At 38.0% G+C, this 26416-nt stretch overlaps 1 protein-coding gene across 1 annotated transcript; it reads left to right on the forward strand.

Moving 5' to 3' along the window:
* Positions 1–3529: 3529 nt before the first annotated feature.
* On the forward strand, positions 3530–14079 carry LOC113106969 (cell wall protein IFF6-like). Its single transcript, XM_026269103.1, has 3 exons — positions 3530–3736; positions 4762–5534; positions 13984–14079. The coding sequence occupies exons 1-3, from the start codon at positions 3613–3615 to the stop codon at positions 14077–14079; spliced, it is 993 nt and encodes a 330-aa protein (XP_026124888.1). The 5' UTR covers positions 3530–3612.
* Positions 14080–26416: the final 12337 nt, after the last annotated feature.

Consider the following 26416-nt stretch of genomic DNA (forward strand, 5'->3'; position numbering starts at 1 on the left):
GCGGCGACAATCATTGTGTCAGGACCATTGCCCACGTATTGACGAGGACACGAAAGGTTCAAAAGACTTGTTGCTTTAAATGAATGGTTATTGTCATGGTGTAAAGAACAGAAACTGCTATTTGTTAAATAATTGGAATCTTTTCTGAGAGCGTCCTAGGCTTTTTTGCGCTGAAGGCCTACACCCCAGCAGAGTGGGAGCGGAACTGCTCTCTGACAACATCTCTAGGACAATTCGCTCCAAATGACTTGTAAGCCAATTCTCAAATAACTATTATGATGACTTTTGTTCTACTCACTCAAATTATAAAAGTACTTGCGCTGTCCAATCTATTAAGACTGTGTCTGTTCCCCGAATAGTGAGGTCAAAATATAAATTTAATGTAGGATCTAGAAAAAATCTTATCGTGATTAAACCAGAAAAATTTAAAGTAAATGAACAAAAACAATTTTTGGGACTGTTTGGGCCCATAAATATTAGATCACTCACACCTAAAGCAGTTATTGTAAATGAAGTGTCACCAGGCCCACTCATCGTTTTAAATCATACACTAGATTTAATTATATCACATGGAGTCGATCTTAGTGATATAGATATCGTACCTCAAAGTGATGATGTTACAGACCATTTCCTTGTATCATGTATGCTGCGTACCACTGATATTAAAACTATATGGCTCAGCATTACCGTCAGGGCAGAACTATTGTTCCAGCCACCAAAGACAGATTCGCAAATAAGCTGCCTGATTTATCTCAACTGCTATTTGTACCCCAAAATACACATGAACTAGCAAAATGACTGGCAATATGGGCACTATTTCCTCTAATACATTAGAAGCTGTTGCCCCCATCAGATAGATAAAAGTTAGAGAAAATTGTACTGTGCCATGGTATAAGAGTTATAATCACTCTCTCAAGAAAGAAACTTGTAGTCTTTAACGCAAATGGAGAAAAACTAACTTGGAAGTTTGTATAATTGCGTGGGAAAACATTATGTCCAGCTGTAAACAGGCTCTAAAAACTGCCAGGTCAGAGCATATCCACAAACTCATTGAAAATAACCTAAACAATCCAAGGTTTTTATTTAGCACAGTGGCTAAATTAACAAATAACCAGCACCTCCTAGGTTCAAACCACAGTGTATTTCAGAGACACCGGAAATGATTCTTCCATACACCAAACATGCGCTCTATTAACCCTCTGGTGAGCTTGGTTATAGCGCTGTTGCTCTGGTGTGACTGGATGGAGATAAGGGGTGAACAAGAAGTTTGTCTGTGCATACCCACTGTCACCAAGTATAATTCCAGAGTGTTGTCTTGTTTCAAACTGACCGTACAAAGAGGAGTTGAGCAAAATCCTTGAGTTATGAGTTGAACCTTTCCAACGTGCAACAATATCGGAGAACTGCATTTATAAAAACCCAGTTTTTATGATTTCTGAATTCCTCAGCATCTGCTGTAGAGGGACACTTGATGGGGATGTGGCAGCCGTCGATACAACCAGTGACTCCAGGGAAGTTCCCATATTCATAGAAATCTACCTTGTAGGTGGCCTGTTCAGCAGCATTTGGGAATTTGATGAAATCCTTTTTCAGTTCACATATAGAACTGCAGACTTTGTGTACTATTTTGCACACTGTTGATTCACCTACACCACACAAATCCCCAGTTTCACAATGGAAGGTTCCACATGCCAAAAACCTTAAGATAATTAATATTTGTAAGAAATGAGAAATAGGGGTGCCCCTGACTAAGTCACCTGAAAGCTTGGGCTGCAGCAAACCAATAATTTTTGTTGCATTTTCTTTTGACATATGGAAACGGTCAAGAAAATGTAAATCATCAAAATCATTTAGTGGGTTGCTTCTGTCAGCAACCTTCTTTCTGGTCTTGGTCTCTGATTGTCGTTGAAATAGTCGAGGTAATCCATTTTCTGATACTGTGGATGTGAGCCTTGAGGCAAAAAGTTTTTAATCTGAGGTTAAACCTGCTTCTGACCGGGTTTAATTTAAGACTTCATTTAGATCTGAATTAGGTCTAATCCTACTTCTAGAAATCTGATTGTTTAAGTCTAGACTAGTGCAAGTCTGAGACTATTGTAATCCATGTGTGAGAAAGCTACTTCAATAAATCCAGGTTTAAAATGACATTTAGTCTACGACTAGGCTTAATCCCTGTATGGGAAACCGGCCCTGAATTAAATAAAATCTGTATGTTAAATGCAAGATAGCACTCTAAACAACCATGCTATTGAAGCATGCAAGCATGTAGACAGACTGTTATCCTTTTAAGATAATATGCCCAATCAATATAATTAATAGCCAAATGAACACAAAGACCTCAATACTTGGTACACCATAATTATGATAACAATCAGTGAAGTTTTTGTGTATGAATTGGTCATTTTGAGTAGAAAATGAACTCCAGATGTCACAAAACAGTGTGTTATGTTTTGAGTAAAAACAAAAGCAACCATAAATCAGTGTAAATACAACTCAAAAACAGTGAAAATTGTAACATTTTTAATTATTCATGCCCCAGTGCATGATGTGAAATCAGGGCTGCGTTCAGCCCCAACAAAACCTTGCACAACTTTTTTTAAACAGAAACGGTGATGCGTTGAACACACTGTTCTGATAACGCAAGAGTTTTAACTATGGCAGCTGAGAAGGCCAATATCTGTGTTCTTTGTGTTTCTTGCCTAATTCAGACTAAAACACATCTATTTAGCCTCACATACTGACTTTATTTGTAGTTCATACGGTTTTAATACCCTGTATTTTCTTTCTCATTTTTAGGAAAAGCACTTAATTACCATTGTTTATTTCTATACCAAATGTCATACACTTGCAATGAAGCTAAAAATATAAACAACTAAATCATTATGTTGATATCCTATATTTTTACAATAAAACTTACGACAAACATGTCTTCTAATATCCTCAGTATACCGAGCTGCAACGAACACATTTGTACATTATTTTCCTTGAAGCCATTGTGCGAGTTCAATTTAATACCGCGTGCTTTATATACATGTTGCTGCTGATTGGACTGCAGTTCTGACACACCCACCAAACAAGAGAAAACGCATCTCAAACCACTTTGCACACCGGTGAACGCCGTTTCCAGGAAACATGACGTTCAACACATGACGTTCAACCCGGAAACAGTAGCAAAACGTTGCGCACCGTTTTGAACTTGAACATGCCCATGGTATCATAACTTTGATATTTACTAAAATAATCCTTTTAAACATAAAGGGTTCCAAGTAAAATAAACTTAGGAGTTCCAACTTTAATTTCTACAAGCTTAAATTAAAAACTAGGTCTTTGCAGTGCTGCATTAAGCCACAATACCATAGAAACGCACAATCCTCTCATAATTAGGCTAGTTTAATTATTATCAAACTCACCTGAACAAGCTTATAGGCATTTCAGATTACTAGAAAGCTACAGGCAGGTGAGTTTAATTAGGGTTGCAATTGATCTGATTTCCTTTAATTTTTAACCCCCCATTTTACAGAGGTAGATATTGCAGTAACACGCTTTCTTCTTATTTTTTTGTGCTTTGTTGTTTACTTCTTTTGATGCACCAATTTAACGTGTTTTCTAGCAATGATTGTTGTGAGATCGCAGGCAGCGAGGATGACAGCTCGAGTTTATTTCTTGTTGATTGCTGTTTTATCGTGTCTGTTTGGATACCTGAACACGACTCGCACCATTCAAAGACGAAGCACAGGTGAGAAGATCTGCTGACTGCATTACACCGCTAAAATTTTGAAATGAATGACTTCATCTTTTAGACACAGTTTAGGGATGAGTAGTAGGTTTTAAAATGTTTTTTGCTTTAAAGCAGACGTGTATTTGGGTTTGAGACTCCTAGCATGGCCCCTGATATGCAATTGCTGAGAGGGGGGGTGTGAGGCCCTGTGCGAGGCCCTCTACACTATATATCTATTTCTGGTCCATTTACTATATAGCTATATCTGATCAATTGTTATGCCATGCTCACTTGCATGCTTGTGCACAAATCCTAAAACATAAGGCCTACTTGTACATCTGTATCTACAGTTTAAATGCGTCTATGTCCCCTCTGAGATACATGAACCGTGTAACTCCAAATACTACTTCAGATGCAGATTCCAGAAGTGGTATCTTTCATTCCAACATGAGGAAACAAGTACTGGAAGAAGTGCTGCTTATTCTTACCCAAAAATACAAAATGGAAGATATGATAAAACTGATTACCATCTTGCTACTCAAGCTGTGTGTGACCATTTGTTCATGACTGCTGCTTTTACGCATTACTTTTACTTCAATATTTAAGACTTAAAAAAATTAAATAAAATCTGACCTTAAGGCATTCTCAACTAGTTCTAAATGGTGACTAAGTTATACCACTTATTTTATGGTGAGACATGGACCTCATACTTTCCATTCCAAATGTTTAAGAATCAGAACTCTTGTAATCCTGACAATGTATACATTGTTGGAATGGTCTGGGTCTCAAGATTCCATATTTGGTGGTTGCTCTGTCAGATTTAATATTGAGAGTGAAATTTGCTACATGTGACATGTATTTAAAAAGGAATTTGGATGGCACCCAGTGGCTGTTTGTGGTAAAATAAATGCCCCCCCCCCCCCCCCCCTCTAAAATGCGTTTCAATTCTTCCTTTAGGATCTTCAAGCACATGATAGCTTTACAAAATAGAGGAATAACTGCGTATATACAACAACTAAAGCTGACTATCTGTGTCCACACAGTGAAGCCGGGTCAGTGTCCCATACCGGAGATGATTCCACTGTGGGCTGAAAGCTGTTTCAATGATGGACAGTGTCCGACCACACAGAAGTGTTGCCCAACCACCAGTGGCTTTGCATGCAGTGAACCACGTGGTCCAGTACAGGGCAGCAAACCAGGCCAGGGAATCCGACAGGGACAGAGTAGCAGACAAGGCCAGGCTAGCGGACGGGGCAGTGGACCAGGACAGGGAAGCGGACAGGCTAGTGGCCACGGACAGGGTAAGGGAAGCGGACAGGCTAGTGGCCACGGACAGGGTAAGGGAAGCGGACAGGCTAGTGGCCACGGACAGGGTAAGGGAAGCGGACAGGCTAGTGGCCACGGACAGGGTAAGGGAAGCGGACAGGCTAGTGGCCACGGACAGGGTAAGGGAAGCGGACAGGCTAGTGGCCACGGACAGGGTAAGGGAAGCGGACAGTCTAGTGGACAGGGACCGGGACAGGGTAAGGGAAGCGGACAGGCTAGTGGACAGGGACAGGGTAAGGGAAGCGGACAGGCTAGTGGACGGGGACAGGGTAAGGGAAGCGGACAGGCTAGTGGCCACGGACAGGGACAGGGTAAGGGAAGTGGACAGGGACAGGCTAGCGGACAGGGTAAGGGAAGTGGACCGGGACAGGCTAGCGGCCACGGACAGGGTAAGGGAAGTGGACTGGGACCGGGACAGGCTAGCGGCCATGGACAGGGCCAGGCTAGCGGCCACGAACCGGGACAGGGTAAGGGAAGTGGACTGGGACAGGTTAGTGGCCAGGGTAAGGGAAGTGGACTGGGCCAGGGAAACGGACAGGCTAGTGGACAGTCTAGCTTCTGGGGAGGAGGCCAGGGTCAGGGACCGCAGAGGCAATGGGGACCGTGGGGACCGTGGTGGCAATGGGGACCATGGGGCAGATGGGGACGGTGGTGATGGCGGGCCAGGGGAGTGTTCAATGAAATTGTTAGTGTGTGGTCATTGAAATGGTCATGGGGATTTTGCCTAACACCTACTGGAGATCTCTCTAATTCCGTGATCTTCATATGGCATGTTTTCCCTGTTTGCTCAACCTTTTTGATTTTCTGCCTCTCCTCTACCACCTCAAATAAAAATTGCTTTATTGAAAAGATGGGGTCTTTTGGTTTGATTTGGTGGTTTTCTCACATACATACTTTCTGGCATCACTGCATTAAGTTCCTCTCCCTGAGACCTGGGGCCTGTTCTTCGTACGTCGCTAACTCTGTTAGCTGGGTTTGAACGTTGACGATTTGGCGTGATCTTGGATCATTTGTTCTTCGAAGCTTATCCTGGAGCTGCTGCTGTCATGACAACAGATCCGTAAGCTTAAACCTGCTCGGGAGCAGGCTTATTTCATGTAAACAGGATTAGATCGCTTCTTTTCAACCAGAACTGATACTCAAAATATGTCTGCTACCACCGCTTCTTTATTACAAGAGTATCGTACTGATCCAGGGACAATAATTTAAAATAATCATTAAAAAAAATTACTTAAAATTGCTAAGTAGTCAATAACAGCCTACTATAGACAGAGCCAGATTTACTCACTGAAATATGTATTTGTCATAAAATTATTACTTCATAATTGTATTTGAGTCTTACACATGCTATACAGATAATAGAGTGGTGCATTATTTTGAGTGATGACTGCTATTATAAGAGTGGCTTGATGGAGATGCAGATAACATGATATTGACCCTTAAGAAACTTTTTTTTATTAGTGCTGTCACGTAGCAAATCTGTCCAAATATAAAATGAATAGATAACGTCTACATTGAAATAAAAATGTAAAGACTGCACAACTACTATAAATTGGGAATCTAAATAATTGGGAATCGTGAAAAAATAAAAAACATGTATCTATTATCTGTTTCATATATCTTTTATAACATGTAGTTTTGTTTGCTTGGCTGTTTCCTGATAAAAGTCCAGAAATTTGTTTTTCGTCGGGTGTCATTTTAAATTATATGACGTCATTACATTGCCGTCTTGCCACCAGCCAATCGCTGCACTGCTGATCATGGTTTCGAGTATCGATACATATCCCCTTTTAAGCTAACACATGAATGCTCAGATAACTCAAGCCAGCGATACTAATCATACACAACAGGTGTGTTCGAAGAACCCGATTAGCACAATGATATCATCTTGGATGTATCATTTGATCTCGGATGTAATAAGCGACGTACGAAGAACGGGCCCCTGGACATTTAGCAAAGCATTGTATTTCAGATTGAGTGTGATGGGGCCCCAACTTGTTTGACAATTTTCATGTCATTGCTCCAATGTGGGCCAGGCATCGGGTTTGTTATAGGGTGTACTCACACTAGGCACGGTTGCCATGAACTGGGCCCGAGTACGATTGTCCCCACTCCCCCTCTGGCCTGCACTCACATATAGGGTTTCAGCATTCGTGCCGGAGCACGCTTACGTCATTATGGTGCGACGGTTTCGGGATAAACAGGAAGAGCGGCGCGCTCTGAACACAATGGAGTGCATCGCTCTGTTTTCTTTGTGGATAATTTTGTGTTGTTTGGTCCACAGCCTGTTGTTAAACAGATGTGTCGCCTTAGTGGCGCGAAAATTTTCACGTAATCGTGCTGCTCGTATGAGGATGTTTGCAAGGTACCAGCTGAAGTGCAGCAAGGACTTTGCAGTTTTTAGTTTTTATGCGTTTTGCACCTCTGCCGTAGACCAAAGCGACCCTTTCCCTGCCATGTTGGTTTTGGAGCGTCGCAAAACCGTGACGCAACGCGTCCTTTTCCGTGCTCCAGCACGGTTAGCGCTCACACTGCATGCGAACCGTGCCCGAGTCCAACTGAACCGTGCCCTGGCCCACCTCTTCCAAGCGGGCCAGGGCCGGCTAATCGAGCCGTGCCCGGGCACGATTCGGAGCACTCACACTAGTCAAACGAACTGCGCTTTGGTGGTCAAACGCACTCGGGCACGGTTCAAACTGGCTAGTGTGAGTACACCCTTAGGCTTCCTCACTTTTTATATTTTAGATATCAATCAATTATTAGGGTGAAAAAAATAAAGTGCTGCCCTGGGGGAAAGAAGGCCTATACCGCAAATCACATTTTACCTTCCACTCTCTGCACAAATGACTGGCTATGCACCTAATATAGCACACATTAATGTAGGTTAAACTAACATTGTGAGAAGTGCTTTTAGTATTCATAGATTTTATCTTTGTCAAGTGGTAATGCTTGCAGAAGGCTAAATTGATTAAAAAGCTGGCTAATTTGCAGTCTGCCACTGGCAGCTTTGAAAAACAAAAGCTTGACTTTAACATTCTAAAGTTATTTCTTAAACTTTAATATTTCCATTTTAAAAATGAGTGAACTATTTTAAATGGTTTTATTTCAAGTTTTTCAGAGAGATTTAAAGATGATGTAGTGCTGAGTCTGACTACAGGTGTTTCTCAAATTAGAATGTCGTGGGAAAAGTTCATATGAAACTTTTGTATTAAATTCAATGCACACGGACAGAAGTTGTTTGGATTTTGGCTCCCATTTAACAAACCCACCAATTCACCATCTCCACAAATTTGAATGTTTCATACCCCACCCCCAAATGGGTGAATTGTTGGCCTTCTGGAAAGTGTTAATTTACTGCACATGTACTCAATACTTGGTTGGGGCTCCTTTTTTGCCTTAATTAATACCTTGATTCGGCCTGGCATGAAGGTGATCAGTTTGTGGCACTGCTGAGGAATGGAAGCCCAGGTTCCTTTGACAGTGGCCTTCAGCTCATCTGCATTGTTTGGACTCTTGTTTCTCATCTTTCTCTTGACAATACCCCATAGATTATCTGTAGCTTCATAACCAAAAGATGTGTTCAAATTCACAAGGTCCCTATGCAGACATCACTATGCAGAAAGCGCCACGCGTATCAAAGTTTCGATAAGATGACACAATATAATAATAAATATGACACAGTATAGGTAAAATATAAAATGTCAACTCATACAAAGTACATGACTTTAAGTTGACATTATAAAATTGTAATTAATACAATTTGTCATATCAGAACCCAACTAAATTTATATGAAAATACTAAACATGATGTGTCTTCATAGCTGGGTTGGAGAACTTCTGTTTGGCAGCCATATTGGATTTTTTCCCCCTTGTAAACAGGTAGCACAATGCTAGCTGACATCACAATGGACTAAAGAACAAAAACAATCACAGTAGCCTGTGGATCAGGGGTCAACAATTTTGGGCACAAGTTTTTATTTTTTATTTGTTTTATCTGTGGTATCCTTAGAACTTTAATAGTGTGTTAATGTGTTTTGTAAAGTGTTTTTATTCAAATTTTGACAGAGTAAAACCGTTATAATTACTAAAAATTGCTAGCCCAATGTCCCGGGGCTATTGTGTTTTCCAGTCGGGCTCCAAAATGTATCACCGCCCTGCCCGACGGCTATCTTGAATAGTGATGTAAAATTCCTAACCTGATTTGCGTTGTTCGCTCACTTGTAGGGGTGAAATGGATCGGAATTGCTCTTTTGCACTTGCACAAGTTTGCACTTGTTTCCAATTCTTGCCGATTCAAGCATTTTAAATCATTCACACGCATTCTGAGCTTACTCATTCAAAGCAAGCACTGGGAGCAGCATTTCATTTTTTTTCTTTAAGTATTCTCATGAACAAAGTCAGTTATGTCTTAAGTGAACGTATACAGTGGATAAAGAAATCTTGTGTATTATTATATTGGATCTGTGCATTTGGTCTTAAAGGAGCAGCAGCATTTAAATATCTGCTGTTCCATTAGTGGAACCCGCTGTAAGAGAGTGACATCTGCATCTCATTCACAAAGGTAAAACCTAACCATTCTGTCTTTACTTCACTTTTATTTTATTATACAATCCAAATGTAACATGTATTTAGCATCTTTTTTTGGATAGTAATTCAAATGGTTTCCTCAGATTTAAAAGAGCACAGACATAGCCTTTGTTTAGATGAAAGATATATATTTTTTGGTTGTATAAGTTTTTATTTGATTTAGGATTTGTTTTAAGATTTCAAGTTCATTATTTAACATTTCAATTTCGCAAAGAAATATGCAGCATTTTGTCCCGAGAAATAATAAAAGGACACATTTTCTCTTATACTGTGTCTTAAATCTAATTTTGTAAAAAAAATAATAATGAAGGACCTCCGACACTGGATTTCTACTGTGGAGTTTCTCATGATTTTGGGCACAACATCGTGGTATTGCTGATCCTGCTGACGGGAACACTGCAACCTGTTTGAGAAGAATTTATATGCTGCGGGTGATAACGCGTCTGGATTCTATGTCAAGTGATTCAGTTTGGATATCGCTGCTCCTATCATGCGGATTCCTTTGCTTTGCATTGTCATCATCATCAACATCATCATCATCATCATTGTCATCATTATTTTGACCCTGTCTGGGCTTCGTGGAGAGTGGGTCCTTCAACAACATTTGGATTTCATGATAAGGTACTCTTTTGCTGAACTTCTCTCATTGGAACATTATTTACTTCCCGACGTCTGTGTTCAAAAGACCTTGAAATCATATTGGCTTTTATGTCGGCCGAACTATTTACACAGAGGATCAAGGCGGCATGTTTATACTACTGGGACTGGCATTAAAGTTTTATGTTCTCTATCCAAGGCCTCTGAAACACAAAAGCATTCTGTATGTGGTGTTTGCCATGTAAACTTGTGTTATCCGAAACTGTCTCATCAGAAAGTACGAATTAAAACTGCTCGATTTGCACATCTAAATATTTGTTCACTGAATAATAAAACTGCTGTACTTCATGATATCATATTGAACAATGCTTTGGACTTATTTTGTATCTGAGAGACTTGGCACCAGCCAAATGATTTTATTAACTTAAATATGAGTGCTCCACCGGGATATATATATATTGAGAGGCCACGTCAAAGTGGTAAAGGTGGTGGTCTCGCTGTTATCTACAGAGCTGATATATCTGTCACGGAAATTACCATTTCCTATGTATTATCATTTGAGTGCATTGCTTTTAAAGTGAACGGTGTTTCACCTGTCCTTATTGTGCTCATATATCGACCTCCAAAACCAAATCCTCTGTTTTTTACTGAACTCACAGAATTACTTACATCTCTTAGTGCTGTTTGTCCAGCAATGATTGTGACTGAAGACATTAATTCATTAATCCCAAATTCAAGACCGCCAAACTTACGATATACACTACAGTCTCCGTGCTCACAGCGTCCCAAACACAAATATTTTTTTCTATATTTTTTTCTATATTAATATTTTCATTTTCTGGCTATCTGATACTTCGGTATGGAGTTAAAGGTTCATATTATAACTTTTTCGCTAGTATTCTATGACATTGTGAGTTTATATTATCACCTTTTGTTGTTTTCTCTTGGTAACTGATATCTGTAACTGAAAGTGCTGCTATGTGACGTCAGACTTAACAAGTGAATAGACTAAACAAAAGCAAAGTATGTGTATTTAAACACTTGCATGCCATCGTGCAGGATATTTAATGGTGAGAAGAGTACAGTTTTTTTTTTTCTTATCTGAGAAAAAAAAAGCTAGCATTGCACCCATTCTGAATTAAAAATAATTTTAAATCTAGTAACCTTAAGGCCGCGTGTCCACCAAAGCCTTTTCCACCAGAGCGCTTAGCATCTTATTCGCGTTGAACGCTGTGCATTGGCCTTTTTTCTCTTGCGCCGAGAGTTGAAGAATGTTCAACTTTGGATAAAACGCTGAGCAAATTCCACACCAATCCACTGTCACAACTGTTATTTGTTACATCGACGTTTCAACAAGCGCAACAACAAGAAAAATGGAATAGAAATTAATATTGCTGGTTTCTGGGCATCCAGAGCATTTAAGTCAGAAAAAAAATTATTTACCAAATCAGATACAAGTAACAGTTTAGTGGTTATTCTGTATCATAGCAAACAAAGCGTCTCAACCACTGATCTATAATATAGATATCATATATAGATCAGTGGTCTCAACTGAAAAAAAGCGCTCTCAATCACAGGTGGGCGTTTTCAGCAGAGCGCCTGGTGTTTTCAGCTGCCTAAAAACGCTTTGGTGGACACAGGGCCTAACTATTTAAAAACAATGTTAATTTAATTTAGGACATTATCACTGATGAACATGTTCATCAGGTGAAGGCTTTTTCTGTGTCAACGATGACAAAGCAGGGTTGCTAACTCGCAAATTGTGCATGAGACACACATGCATTGATTATTACACCGAAGACAAACATGCAGATCAACCGTTTTTGTTATGAATTGTATCCTATTTTCCGTTATTATGTATAGCCTAATACAATAAGTGTAGTATTTAAGGTTAAATGAAGAAAAGGGTTTTAAATTCAATGCAAAGAGGCATATTAATGCAAGAAAATACTGAATTTAACCAAAGAAAAGTAAGTACAGTAGGCCTATTCATGTGAATTGATAGTGAATCAAGAGATCGAAATTGATTAATGGTCATCAGCATCGTAATCATATCAAATTCATTAATTTTTTTACCCTATTGTAGAAACACTATTGTTACAAAACATATATTTAATGTAGTCTCTCATTCACCACTATAGAAGTTTTCCCAACTATGACAACTTCCGCTAGAAAATATGAAAGGGTTATGTAACTACATTCAAGATAAACTTTTTTTTTTTTTTTTTATGAAATAAAATGCATACATGTGCACTGTTCAAAGTATATAGATTTTTATTTAATTATACATATAAATGCTCAGCTGCAAAAACATGTTCTGAAACACACAAAGTAAATTAAATGATATTATTATATGAAATAAATAAATACAAATATATATTATTATTTTTTTTGTTGTTGTTTTTTGGGGTGGGTTGGGGGAGGTATCCCCCAAGAGCTTTGACACAATTCGAACACTGAAAGAAACAATATGCTAGGCCTATTAAATGACCATGGAGCTAGCAGCAGCATCATCTCAACCCGCGGCCCGTCACAAATTCAAATGCGTCCCACCATGCTGAACACAATTACATTTTTTTTTTCAGTTTTACAATTATTATTATTTTTACATTCATTTAAACATTTACTTAAGAAATATAATCTATAGCCTAATGTTTTTTATGTTAAATTATTTTGTGTTTCATATATTATTTTCAGACATGATCAGACCTACTCACATAACATTACTCATTTAACGAACACATACAAGCGCCCACTTTGGCAGAATTCAATCAACAGCCATTAGTTCGGTAAAATTGAGCATCATAATGGACAAATTTGTTTTTAAGGGAGAAAAAAAAGAAATGTGAAAAATGCCAGTGAATGAACACGTAGAAAAAATAATAGTAGCAGTATCAGTAGTGAAGGAGAATGCTGGATTTTCTGTTTGTCCCGCATTTTACTTGAAGTTCAGGCAAATGGGAACACCATATATTACATAGCAGTCATCCCAGTGGGACAGACCCACGTGGGAAGAGATCTCTGCCAGGAAAGTCTCAAAAACACACACACACAAATCCCAGTGGATTCGTAGTAAATGACGATTCGTACATTCAGACACTCGTACAGTTTTTGTGCACAGTTTTGTGTGTACGTGAATTAGGTTTCATGCATGTGAAATTGTTTACGCATGTGTGAATCGTGTTTTTTGCGTGAATTATATTTGAGACTAAACTGCTTCCATACTGTGTGTGTATGCGAATGTTTGCGTGTATATGTATGTGTGTGTAAGTGCATGCATGTGTGCGTACATTTATGTGTGTGTTTGTGTGTATGTGTGCATGTGTATTTCTGTTTGTATGTGTGCATGTGTATATCTGTGTGCATGTGTATATCTGTTTGTGTATGTGTCCATGTGTGTAACTTATACAGTTTATGATGTGTATGCAAATGTGTGTGTGTACGTGCTTGCGGGACTTTGTGCATGCATGCATTTATGTCTATATCTGTATATTTGTGTGTGTGTGTGAGTGCATGAATGTGTGTGTGATTGTGTGTATGCAAATGTAAGTAACTGCAGGCTTTATTTGTATTATTTTATTGTATTATTATTATAGTTATTTTTATATATATATATATATATATATTTTATTATTTTTTTTATTTTTTTCTCTCTTACTAATAAATATCTTCATAATGAAAATTATTTTTTATGTACATATATAGTGAGTTTGTAACACATGCTGCTTTTTTTTTTTTCTTTTTTTTTCTCTCAGTGTGGCTTCTCCAGTTATCTACGAAGAAGCAAATGGGCCATCTACATCGAACACAACACCATCTCAGAGGGGCCGGGGCCGTGGTCTCAGCTGTAGCTGTACAATACATGGGGGGACTTGACACCTCCAACAAGATGCTCAGAACAAAGTCGGTGCCCCATAAAACAAGTCGTATGTGACCATTTTCCAGCACTCCCTGGACATTGCAGTGACCAACAGCTTCATTTTACACAAAGAGCTGTGTGCCATCCACCATGATAAGCTCATGACATGGCAAAACGTTCAGGAGCTGCTGGCTGCTCAGCTCACAGGTGTTCCCCTGGATGGCAGCTTGAGAGAAATGCAATAATCTGCCTGTTCCTGTGCATTACACTCAAGACCTTTCACAGAGTTGCATACTATGCAAAAGGAGCACCCAATGGAAGTGCAAGGAATGTGATGTGGGACTCTGCTTGCAGTTAGACAGGAAATGCTTCAGAGAGACCACATTTAAATGAGTGGATTGAAGGATCCAATTACGCCTGGAGAACTGGAGTAAAACAAATGGCTCCTGAGTGAAAACTGTGCAATCCAGTGTCTCAAAAAGACTTGTATATATGTATTATAGATCCTTTTTCAAGATTGAGGCATTAGAGTCTTTCGATCATGAGGTTTCAGATTTCTTCTAAATAAAAACCAGTACAATTTCTTTACTAAAGGCAATTAATTTAAAGTGTAATAGTGTGTTAAGGAATTTGCATAATTCAAACAAGATCTTTCTTTTTTAGATCCATCTACTTGTCAATTAATTACACTTAGGAGTGTTTCAGCATGCAGATTTGTAAAGCACAACCCTACATTTTAAATTGCTCTCATAATTATTATTTTTTTTTATGTTGCCTTTTATATGTCTTTTTATATTTCAGATGACAAGGATTAATTAGCACAGTTATGAATAATTCCCTGCTATGCATGCATATTCTGAGACATCCTATGAAATGTGCTACTGGTTGAATACACATCTTGAAAGGAAATCTTCTTATGTCTCACACATAGATATGAACACCGCTTGTCTCAGCAGTTCAGTGATTATGCATCTGTTCTGCCTGTGGTGGGAATACACTGAAACTAATTTAGCAGGAATCGCTGTTGATGCGCTTCTGATGCTACCTGGAGTATTCTCACACCTCGCTGGCTCTGAGTTTCCATTAAAACCAATGAAAGAGTATTGGAAAATGTGTTTTTAATGTTATAGAACCTTATAGGCATTTTCTAATAGCAGGGGATGCTGTGATGGATGGATGGACGGACGGACATACACATTTATAGAATAAACTGCATTGTTTCCTGGAAGTGATCCAGATCTTTTATAGGCTATTTTTATATTCTGTGTTTTTATAGGCTGTGTCTTTGTCTCTATGACAATCCAAAGAAGATGCAAACATCAGAACTGTAAATATGCATCGGTTCTCCATGTGAACACTTAATTAGAGCACTTAATGTGTGTGTTTGAGTCCTCCTGTCCTGTTCCTCATCCCCTCTTTCTATACTCTCTCTGCTATCACTGCCAATGCAAAGTGGCAAAAAGGTAAAAAACAAAAAGAGTGGCCAAGAAAAGTGTGATGGATCTAGAATGCACTTCCTGTTTGACACTGCACAGGGTCTGATCCTGGCCCAGAGAGTATTATAGAGCTCTGTGAATGAGCCATCAAGCTTAAAGGACTCTCCGTTTCTGATTTACAGCTTTACAAGAGTGATACATCTGAAGAAACTCTGCTTACTCAGCTTATCTGCTGCCAACAGCCGGCCAAGATGTTACATTTAGCACCATGAGGAAGATCGAGTATTGTTAATGCCTGAAGGGTTTTGGCTGAAAAAGAACAGCATGAGGGAACCAGGCCAGAGAAAGCCATAGAGTATCTAAAAGGACGTTGTGCTAAACAGAATCTATTTTCGTGTCGAGCTTACTGTATATGCCTGCATTTGAAAGTGTAATACCATTACATCTGACAACACAATCTGTAACTTACAATTCAATGGCACTGGAAATAGCAGAATAAAGATGGTTTTGAAAACAGTTCAACATGGTTATCCTGGAGGTATTCGCACAATCATTAATATTCATAAACAAGATTTTCAATTGTTCTCCGTCATGGGTGCCTCAACCCCAGTGGTGGACGAAGTACACAAATCAAGTACTTCAGTAAAAGTACAGATACATATAATAAAATATTACTCCAGTAAGAGTAAAAGTACTCCTTTTTCAATTTTACTCGAGTGAAAGTACAAAAGTACTCGATTTTTTATGTATTTAAGTAAAAAAGTACTGAAAGAGAGATGTTTGAAATTTTATATAGGCTACTTAATTTAATTTAATATTAGCACATAGACTATTTTTTATAATCCTACTGCTCAAAATACCTGGGATTTTTTCCAAAATAACCACTATATGGAGTCAAGATATATTTTTGTTGTTGATATGGACTACACTGATGAGAGTGATGTTAACTGTGAAGTTTACACTGTGATGTAGCTGAGAGAAAACAGAGATGACCATCTGATCTTCACCAGTGAGAACAAAGTATTTTAAAGTTTGTTGTTTTACAGAACATCACAGTTATATATGACATGATAATAAGGCCTGAAGTTAGTATAAAATATAATTATATTTTAATAATGATTTTTTCCTTCTCAAACCTTGTCTGTGGTTTAAAAACACCCCTGGCCAAACGGGGTGCATCTCTTCCCACTTTGATAATTACTGTAGTTACCATGTTCTGAACATCACATCCTTTATTTTCTCCCCAGATGTAATCTATCTATATATATATATATATATATATATATATATATATATATATATATATATATATATATATATATATATATAAATGACCTCAACTTAGCACCAGCAAGCTTGTTAGCTAGACATTTAGAATCAGCTAACAATATTTACTTCAGTACGGTTATGAGCATTCATGTCTGTCTACACGTCTAGCTAATCCAAACAATATACATATGCATAACGTTACTGTTGATAAACAATATAAAAACAGACGTCACATAGGACATGGATGCTAGCATTTTAATAAAACTGTTAACATTAGGGCAGCGGGGAATTTGAAAGTGAATGAGTTATTGTATTTAATCGGTGTTATTTTAAGTTTTTTTTTTTTTTTTTTACCTAAAATTGATGTGTCTGCATCGTCTGCACTGGACCATTTCAGTGGGCTTAAATAGATCACTCTTTACAACGGATTTATTTCCCAAACAACTGACAGTTTTGACCTAAATATGATTTTTAGTTACAATAATTAATCCAAAATTTCGACATTAATAACTTACTTTAGCAACATCAGACGCACGCACGCTATTTCTGGTGACTCGTACTAAATGGTTCATTTGAATCAGTGAGTGGTCGACTACAGAACAGCTGCAATCCATAGACAGTAGGCTGTAATTGGATAATTCTAATTCGTAAACGAATCGTTTGGTGCAATTTGCGATCCGATTTAAAAGTTTATTTTGAAAAGACTCAGTTCGTTCATGATGAATCAGACACCGCTTCTGTGTGTCGGAGCACATTATATATTATAGCGATATGTTTTATGAAATTTAGTGAAGTTAAAAGTACGATTTTATGCTTTGAAACGTAGTGAAGTAAAAGTTACTCAAAATAAAACTACTCCAGTAAAGTACAGATACTTGAAAAATGTACTTAAGTACAGTAACGAAGTAAAGCTACTCCGTTACTGTCCACCACTGCTCGACCCTGATTGGCTGGCTTGTATTAAAATTAGGTTTTCGATGCTGGAGGATGACATGCAGTGTCAAAATTATGGTGCTATTTGTGTGTGTAATTGTGTGTAATTGTATTTCAGAATGAAAACTACTTGTTTTTTTTTTTATTAATCTAGAGATTGTATAATTTGAGAAAACTTCACCATCTCTGCTGCATGACCTTATAAACAGAAAAGCACATGCCTAATCTTCTCTATGATTGGGGCCACTACCAGTACTTTCTGCACATTGTTACTGACCTGGTTCAGTCGGTTCAGCCCAAGCGATCATCACAACATGCACATCTCCATAGTGTGGGAGGCATACCAACACTCCACTCCATAAGCACGACTGGCCAGATGATGGTCTTGTAAATGTAATGTGCAGTACGGTGCAAATGCAGTCCTCACAATGAGCGTTAAGAGGGTGCACCTAGTCCAGATTTGGACCAGTTAACAGTAGACTAAACTTGCTCAAGAGACAGGCTCAACAACAAGGAGGAAAGGAAACACAACAACACTGGGTGTGTAAGGAACAGGTAAGATATATTGGGGAAACAAATTATATAAAAAAAAAACAACAACAACCAACCAACCAATAAAATCATATTTTCATTTAGAAAAAATTGAGAAAACTCCAACTTTAAGAAGTATATTTTTCCTCCTTTGTAACATTCATGCTAACATCCACTTATTATCTGCACTTCTATCTCAAAATCTGCACTTCTTTCTCAAAATGTATATTACTTCTCTAACACAACTGTTAGTTATGCATGTTAAATCTTATTTTATTTTATTTTTTCTTTGGATCACCTAATTAGTACATCAAGAGATTCTCCATGCATTCTCTTACTTTATCTCACCATCTCTCCTGGCACTGCCCATTTGGGTGGGGCTAAATTTATATTAGTCTAATTGGACCAATTGTCCATTTGTTAAATAACTATTCTAAATGTTTTTTTGTTTTTTTTTTTACTTTATGCATTTTCTTTTTTCAGAAAAAAAAAAATTAACAGATAATAATAAAACAACAACAATAATAATAATAATAATAATAATAATAATAATAATACCCTTTTTTCAGCTTCATCAGGACTTATAGTAAGCTGGGTTTCATAAATCTTCACCTTGAGTTCAGTGGGTAATCGCTGATCATGTTTGGCTCCCGTGACTGGGACATAAATACACTACTGTGCAAAAGTACAGTCCTTAGACTATTATACGTATTTTCGCAAAATAATAATAAAAGATTTAAAGCCAGTAATTTCTATCTTTTGCTAATGGTGTGCTAGTAGGAATTATACATTTATATTTCCAAACATTCCATTTCGCATTAATTGTAATAATCCAGTGAGATTTTTGCATGCAAAAGGAGTCTGACAACAGCCAGTGTTTCAGAGATTTGATCTCACCATCATCCAGTCTGTTTAGAATGACCTGAATAAAAATAAAATGAAAACAAATAATAATAATAATGATACAGACTAAATCATAAAATATTGTGGAATCATTTCCAAGATTAACAAAAAAATACCTGAATGTGTGTGTGTGTGTGTGTGTGTGTATGTACACATATATACTAAAAAGTATATGATTTTCAAATAAACCTACATTTTACCACTTAATTGAATTATATATTGCACTGTTGATACATTAAGTAGGGTTTTGAGGACAAAAATGAACTATTCCTTATCCTATGCAAGTTTGCTTCTAAAGCAAATATGGCTTGTTTTAAAGACTTTTAGATAATGGAAACAAATTATATATTGTGGTAGTAATTGTGTCAAGTCGCTGCACCTGCAGGCAGTTTATCACATTGCACCTGGTTAAGACAGCCAGTGTCTTAATGAAACCGTCATCCATCCATTCCTTTCCAGTCCTTTATCTCCATTTCAATCCTTTCTGCCCCCCCCCCCCAAAAAAAAATAAATAAAAAAAAAATATATATATATATTTCCTTCACTTCCCACCCTCTTTGTGTTTGTCCTCACTGCTTCTCTCCAGCCAAAGAGATAGCGATAGTGAACAGAAATGTCTGCCTAGTCAAAACTGAAAGCGCTCTTATCAGCAACCAAGAGCAGTGGTTGGACAGGCCAGAGTGCTGTTTTTATTATTGCTGAAAACTATTTTGTCACCCTGAACGATGCCAAAAGCTTGTGCCAAGCTTAGAAACCCGTGCACATTTGGAGCACAAAACAGAGTGGTTTGAGGCTGCCAAGCTCGCAAATGAATAGCATTAACTAGGGCGGAAGGATGCTGTTGTGGTGGGGAGAGACATTAAGATGTATGTTTAATCACACTGGCTGATTGGAGGGCTGGGATTGAGGGGATCCGAAGGGGAAAGAGCCATCGAAATGTGACGTGATCGGCATGGCAAGACACAATGTTGTTAAGGATGAACCGAACAAAATGAATACCCTTCAAAAGAGGATGATAGTCATTATGTTGGTGACCATGGCCTTTGCATATTTTTGTGGCACTGTTTATTCTAAATAGTTTCAGTGACCTTCAAAAACGAATTCCAGATTCAGATGGAATATCTTCTGAATATTGAAAAAAAGCTACAGTACAGAGAGAGAAAAAAAAGTTGAAAATATTAAATATTGCATAATTGCTTAAAATAATCAAAATTAGAATAAAATTAGAATAAAATGAAATATTAAATTAAGCTATATATATATATATATATATATATATATATATATATATATATATATATATATATATATATATATATTGCATTGCTTTCGAAGTCCTCAGAATTAACATAGTCTTAGCCAGAATTGCATGTATGCTTTGAAAAGCAAATTAATTTGCCCAGTCTTGTGTTCTGTGTTGCTTTATTATTTTTATAGTATCAAACTGTTAATGCATATAATAAGTTTTGTTGAGTTTGTCTTAATCATGGTCAAGCAAAATACCAGCTATAGTATGCTATAGTATAATAATAATCCATATTATTATTGCATATGCTTTACTATGTCGTGATAAACTTGATAAAGTAAGACTTTGGTGTGTCACATCCATATTAAAGCCAGCCTTTTGAAGTCAGCCTTTGGCTAACACAATGAGAACAAATAGACTGTTATACTCAAGGCCTTCTGTCAGTGACAACTAATTCATTCATTGTTAGGGTGTCATATGAAAATGATGGACTGTAATGCATTTGTTATGGAGGGATATTTGAATGAATGTTATTAGATGGAAATATATAAGAAATTCATCTGTTTGAGGATTTTATTCTTTACAGACAGTCTGTTCTGTTTCTGTAATTTGGTTCTTGTAGATTGTGTGGGTTAGAAGGCATGCGATTATGGTACAGAACAGATTTCAGAATGTGAAATAAAACGAGAACTTTAATGATGGGGAGATGGTGTTAACAGCAGAACAAAGTCTAAGCTCTGCACTTCTCTTGCTCTGTAGCCAGTGTGGGTACGACTGAATTGAATCTCAATGTGTTTGTGATGCGTGGGTGTTTCTTGCATGCTAAACAGGACTGGGAGTCAAAGCTAAGTTTACAAAATGAGCCATATTTATAATGAAAGGCAGATAGTTGCTAAAATTATGTCAGAAGACTTGTAAAAATCTACATGCATATTACTAAAAAATTTATATAAGGTTTTTAATACACACATTTGCCCAACAAAAGTAGCTTGTTAGATAGATTATGAAGTCTGTAGTTTTCTAGAAGTGCTGGATTTTTATAGATGGTTTCTTAAGCAGTGGGTTTACCCGAGTCTACTTAAATGCTGATGGAAATGTACCAGAGTGAAGAGAGGCATTGATAATGTGTGTAAGTGAAGGTATGACTGAAGAAGAAATCGCTTGAAGGAGGTGAGTGGGGATAGGATCAAGTGGACAAGTAGTAGGATGATTGGACAGGATAAGTTTGGAAATGTCCATCTCTGAAAAAAAGTGATGTGACATACAGCCAGGTATGGTGACCCATACTCAGAATTCTTGCTCTGCATTTAACCCATCCAAAGTGCACACACACAGCAGTGAACACACACCCGGAGCAGTGGGTAGCTATCTATGCTGCGGCGGCCAGGAGCAGTTGGGGGTTCTGTGCCTTGCTCAAGGGCACCTCAGCCCGAGACTCAAACCCACACCCTTAGGGTTAGGAGTTAAACTCTCTAACCATTAAGCTACAACTTTCCACTCGACTTCCCCCAGTTATCTTCAGTCTGCAGTGTGGAGAATTGGTCACTGATGAAGAAGAAAAGAGAAAGTTTTGAAAAGTGTGCGAAAGTCAGAACAGTTGTTAATTTTGTTGTGGTAGTATGATGTTTTAGCAGTGAAGACATTTGCAGAGAAGGAAGAAAGGAGAGACTAATACACACTGAGGTTGGTAGAGTTTCTTGATTTATGCCTTTTCTTCTCTGAAGCCCTGAGTTTAGAGCGATGTTTACTGTGAACATTAGACAGCCAGGGGGCAGATGGTGTGGTGCGTGCTGGTCTAGATGATAGTGGAGCAAGAGGTTAGAGTGGAGCAAGGAGTGTCAGTAGCATTGTTTGTGTCCAGAGCTGAAAACTGAGAGAGTGAGGAAGTAAGGATGAAACCCTAGAGGATAGGCAAGATGGAGAGAGTGAGCATAGGTTCCGTCAAAAGGTGACCTGCTATGGAGTGTGTGCTGCTTCAGGAGTAAGTGCGAGGTTAACAGTAAAGAAGTGTGCAGTGGAGCAACTAAAGTGTTGTCCATGGAGCAACAGCGAGTGTAGATGAGGTCCAGTTGGTTGCCTGATTTGTGACTCGCTGTAGTAGATGCTTGCTTGAGATCAAATGAGGTGAGCAGAATGTTGAAGTCAGCAGCCTGGGGTTTATCTAGGTGGATGTTGAAGTTACCAAGCAGTACCAGAGGAGTACCATAAAAAAAGTTTGATAGTAATACATCCAGCTCCTCCAAGAAGCTTCCCAACTAACCTGGGGGATGATAAATGATCACAAAGTGGATTTTAACAAGGTGGGTTACAGTAATTGTATGTGATTCAAATGAACCGTTACTTGTAAGAGATGGTTGAAGATATTTTGAGATAAGATGACCCCTGGAACAAGTGAAATTAGTGGAGAGGGCCATTCCATTCAAATGATATTCCTTTTCTAGTAGCTCTTTATTTTATAATCCTGTTCCTCATGTACATACTATGTACTTATTATAGTAATTACAATAGTTATGTAAGAACTAGGTACTAAGCTTGAACCTAAACCTAACCCTACCCCATGTAGTTACCTTGTATTACTAGAACTTTCTTAGATAAAAACACTGTAACTACACTATAAGTACATGTAAGTACACATACTGTAAAATAAATTGCAACCCCTTTTCCTATCATCATCCAACATGTCTCCTTCTTTGTTGTGGCTTGTGAGCTGGTCTTGACAACACCCTCTCAAGGAAGGAGGCCTTCGAGGTGGTCCCTCCTCATGACTGAGAGTGTGGGTTCTACAGCTGGTACTTCATCTTTCCAAAGAAGGATGGAGGGTTTTGTCCCATTTTAGATCTCCGTCAGTTAAACTGCTCAGTCATGCGACTGAAGTTCAAGCAGTTCATGTCTCAGATCAGGTCAGAGGACTGGTTTGTCATGATAGATTTGAAAGATGCTTAATTCCATGTTCCACTCACAGGAAGTTCCTGAGGTTTGCTTTCAGGGGCGAAACTTACCAATATCGAAACGCTAGCGACGGATGTGTCCCTCACCGGCTGGTGGGGTTATGAGTGGCCACCCTGTCCGCGAAGTTATAGGTGTGGCCCATGAGGGGGCAAGGCTTGTAGCTTATGGTCTCTAAATCGAGGTTTGTGAGACCATCTTCCAGTCCAGTGCTCCCTCTGTGAGGAAACTGTATGCCTTGAAGTGGAATCTTTTCACTTCTTGGTGCAGAGATCACCACCTCAACCCAGTTAACTGCCCAGTCGGTACAGTGCTGGAGTTCCCACAGGGCCGTTTGCGGCCAACCACACCACTCTATAATTAAGTAATTATAATTAACTACAATTGAGAATGCTCTCCTTCTGGCGATTACTTCTCTAAAAAGAATTGGGGATCTTCAGGCACTCTCAGTGGCCCCTTCTTATCTTTACTTTGCATCCGGCAAGGTCAAAGTGTTTCTCCACCCTTGAGCAGGGTATATCCCTAAGGTTCCCTCTGTTACACCACAGCCTAGTGTTCTACAGGCCTTCTGTCCTCCTCCCTTCTGGGATCCTGATCAGCAGATGAATAACTGCATGTTTGGACACATTCCCCTTCATGAACTTGAGCTGTGTCAGAGAATGCTTTGGGAACAAGTATGTGTACAAGGGAGCCTGATAACTGCATGTGTCCAGTTCGACCATACATCCACAGAGCTGCCCTGTGGAGAAGGGTGGACCAACTGCTATGGTGCCCCTAATTGGGCTCTTCTGACTATGAATCAGTGTTAATTTCGTTGACTAAATATTTTCGTCATTATTTTCGTCACGAATATATTTTTGCGGACGAAAACGAAACGAAAACTAAAAAAGAAGGCATTGATGGAGACTAAAACTATGACTAAATTGATTGACATTATCGTCAACGAATAAAGGACGAGACGAAAATAGACTGTGACGAAAATCAAATCAGCAGACGGGAGAGATGCGAGGAATGAACAAAAGAACCGGCAAAACGGAATAGGCGAGACTGCATGAGAGAAGAGAACCAATCCGAGCCTGACTTTTTGAGACGTGAAGCGAAGGTTTTTAGTTTTTAAATGAGCTCCCGGGAAGACACGGCATTCGAAGAGGTGATGTCTAAAAGAGCGACAAAATGTCCACAGCTCACTTCACGTTTGACGACGAACAAAACAAAACAAAGTGTAAAGCACGCGGAGCGCTCATTCGTGGCAAGAACACAACCAATTTGAAAAGACATTTACAGACGAGCCACCCGGACATTTTCTCAAATGTAATTTCACAACGATGTTCTTTTGTTTATTGAGCTAAGCAAAATTGGAAGACTGTAGTGCGTAGATGTTATAGCATTAAATATTACGAACTGAAAAGTACTGTAAAATAGACCCTTCTTCAAGTTAGATGCTAATACGTAATATTATGATACATACATTTGATTAATACTAATGTTTAGTATATTTTATAATTTACTTGTTGAAAATATCACAAATATTTATATATTAGTCATGTGAAACATGAATGTTCACATGCTATCATTATACATACAAATCTAGCAATATTGTAGTATTTAAAACATACAATATTGCTAGACAAATGAATACCTTATAAAATCTTGTTACTTTTTTATCCACCTAGCTGCCAACTTATTAAATATTTACTTTAAATGTATGCAATTATTGTTTAGCCCAGCTGTAAGCTTTAAGGTCCTGGATCTAACTTTATTTTTCTTTTATTGATGGTCAATTGGCAGCTAGTTATTGTTTACATTATCATGACAGTGTTTGTTGCTGCATAAAAGCTTTTTAATCGAAATAAAGACACAGTTGTGTTGAAATAAAGTTGAATTTGTGTTTTATATATTTTGGATAAGTTTGTTTCCTATACCAGCTGTAAAAAATTGTCTAGTAAATCTCTTATTGATTTTGGTCTTATTTTAGTCGACTAAAATATCAAGCAATTTTAGTCGACTAAAATACCAAGCAATTTTAGTCGACTAAAATACCAAGCAATTTTAGTCGACTAAAATACCAAGCAATTTTAGTCGACTAAAATAAGACTAAAATTAAAACAAATTAGATGACTAAAACTTGACTAAAACTAAAAAGAATTATAGTCAAAAGACTAAGACTAAAACTAAATTAAAATTTTGTGTCAAAATTAACACTGCTATGAATCAGACCCTCAGTCAGTGGATATTGAATGCCATTACTATTGTCTACTAGTCCTCTGATCTCCCCTCGCATCTGGGGGTGAAGGCTCTCACGACCCTTCCATTAGACTGATTACACATGTGATCCAGAGCAAGTCAATGCTGAAGGCATTCCCAAAGCATTCTCCGATGCATCTCGTTCCCTTCGGGGGAACCAGGGTTGCATACATAACCTGCAGATGTTTTTTGTCACATACTGTAGTTTTAAAAGCTTTTTTTTTTTTTTTACTGGGTATACTGGGTGAATGTCTCATCGTTGGAAAGACTCCTTCAGCCAATCAGATTTGAGTACTAGAATAAACTGATGTATACATTTTACTGTGGTATATTTCTTTGAATCTGTAATGTTGATCCCTCAATAAACATGTTGATTTAAATGACATGGCTAATATACCTTATACTAATATACCAAAAATTAAACCCTTCCATTCAGCTCAAAAAAAAAAAAAAAAAAAAAAAAGTATTTGGCCTTCATGAGCTAGTCCTTGGATTCAAGTGTATGCATTTATAGTTCAGCTACAGAAGTAGCACAAATGGTTCAGATATAAGGCATACTTTGGACCTCCTGTCAAATAAAAGTGTTATTTGACCATATCTAATAGACTGAATTAGAAAATGGGAGTGTAATTTATCTTTAGTTTGTGAGCACAATACAGGTTTAAAGTTCTTAAGGAGAGCTTGTGGGAACAATATCCAGGGCCTGGACCTGTAATAATTTCTCCCTCATTATTTGGTCTGCCAAGATACCTCAGAAAATAAGAGATTATATATCACACAGAATCAGATAAAAGCCAAGACATGATACCACAATAGTGCCA

Source organism: Carassius auratus, chromosome 1 (assembly GCF_003368295.1).
Source record: "Carassius auratus strain Wakin chromosome 1, ASM336829v1, whole genome shotgun sequence".
NCBI classification, from domain to species: domain Eukaryota; kingdom Metazoa; phylum Chordata; class Actinopteri; order Cypriniformes; family Cyprinidae; genus Carassius; species Carassius auratus.

Coding starts and splice junctions, on each gene's coding strand:
- LOC113106969 (XM_026269103.1), top strand. CDS start 3,613: ATGATTGTTGTGAGATCGCAGGCAGCGAGGATGACAGCTCGAGTTTAT. Junction 3,737..4,761: donor CATTCAAAGACGAAGCACAG/GTGAGAAGATCT, acceptor GTGTCCACACAG/TGAAGCCGGGTCAGTGTCCC. Junction 5,535..13,983: donor AGGGAAGTGGACTGGGACAG/GTTAGTGGCCAG, acceptor TTTTTCTCTCAG/TGTGGCTTCTCCAGTTATCT.